The sequence below is a fragment of the Saccoglossus kowalevskii genome, chromosome 4, assembly GCF_978046115.1.
Source record: "Saccoglossus kowalevskii chromosome 4, keSacKowa6.1, whole genome shotgun sequence".
Lineage (NCBI taxonomy): Eukaryota > Metazoa > Hemichordata > Enteropneusta > Harrimaniidae > Saccoglossus > Saccoglossus kowalevskii.
Window position 1 is genome coordinate 28723588 of NC_140644.1, and position 717 is coordinate 28724304.

The 717-nt window shown below is 45.3% G+C and overlaps 1 protein-coding gene across 1 annotated transcript; it reads left to right on the top strand.

The window, feature by feature from the left end:
• Positions 1 to 426, top strand: LOC102802690 (forkhead box protein D3-like). Its single transcript, XM_006823599.1, has one exon. It carries the CDS (start codon positions 1 to 3, stop codon positions 424 to 426), a length of 426 nt encoding a protein of 141 aa, XP_006823662.1.
• The last annotated feature ends 291 nt before the right edge of the window (positions 427 to 717 follow it).

Here is a 717-nt window from a genome sequence, read left to right on the forward strand (position 1 = left end):
ATGACCATGTATTCCAACTCTCTATTTCCCGACGATATCTACTCAAACACACGGCGTACATATGCTTTCCATCCATACCATAACAACACTCACGTCGCCGCCGATGATATCAACAACCATCAATATGGCGCTGACCGTCCACCGTACAGCTTTGTAGCCCTTATCAACATGGCTATCCGGTCACATCACAATCAGAAAGCGACACTTAAGGACATATATGGGTACATTAAGTCAACTTTCCCGTATTATCGAGACAAAAACCCGAGTTGGGAAAACTCAATTCGTCACAACATATCGATGAACAGTTGTTTCGTAAAGATTGCCCGTAGTATCCATGATCAGACCCACGGACATTTCTGGGGACTCAGCGCCGTGTGGGAAGAAATGTTTACTGACGGAAACTATCGCCGCCGTGTTCGAGGCTAAAGGAGATCAGACAGTCACTCGTCAAGTTCATCTTCATCAAACTTCGCGGACGCCAGCGAGCAGAAATACGATGAGCATGGATTTCACCAAACCTCCCAAAATGCGGTTTCAACTGTAAAATGCAATCGAAGTTGTCCCGAGCTGTCCTTCGCAAGATTTGACACACCTTCATCGCCCGAGAAAGTTCTGGAAAGACTTTAGTATATCAAGTATATTAGGCTGCTCACCGAAGAAATCAGACCAAGCGAAGAAAAAGTCGGAAACATGAAACGACATCGAAGCCAAGAAGTT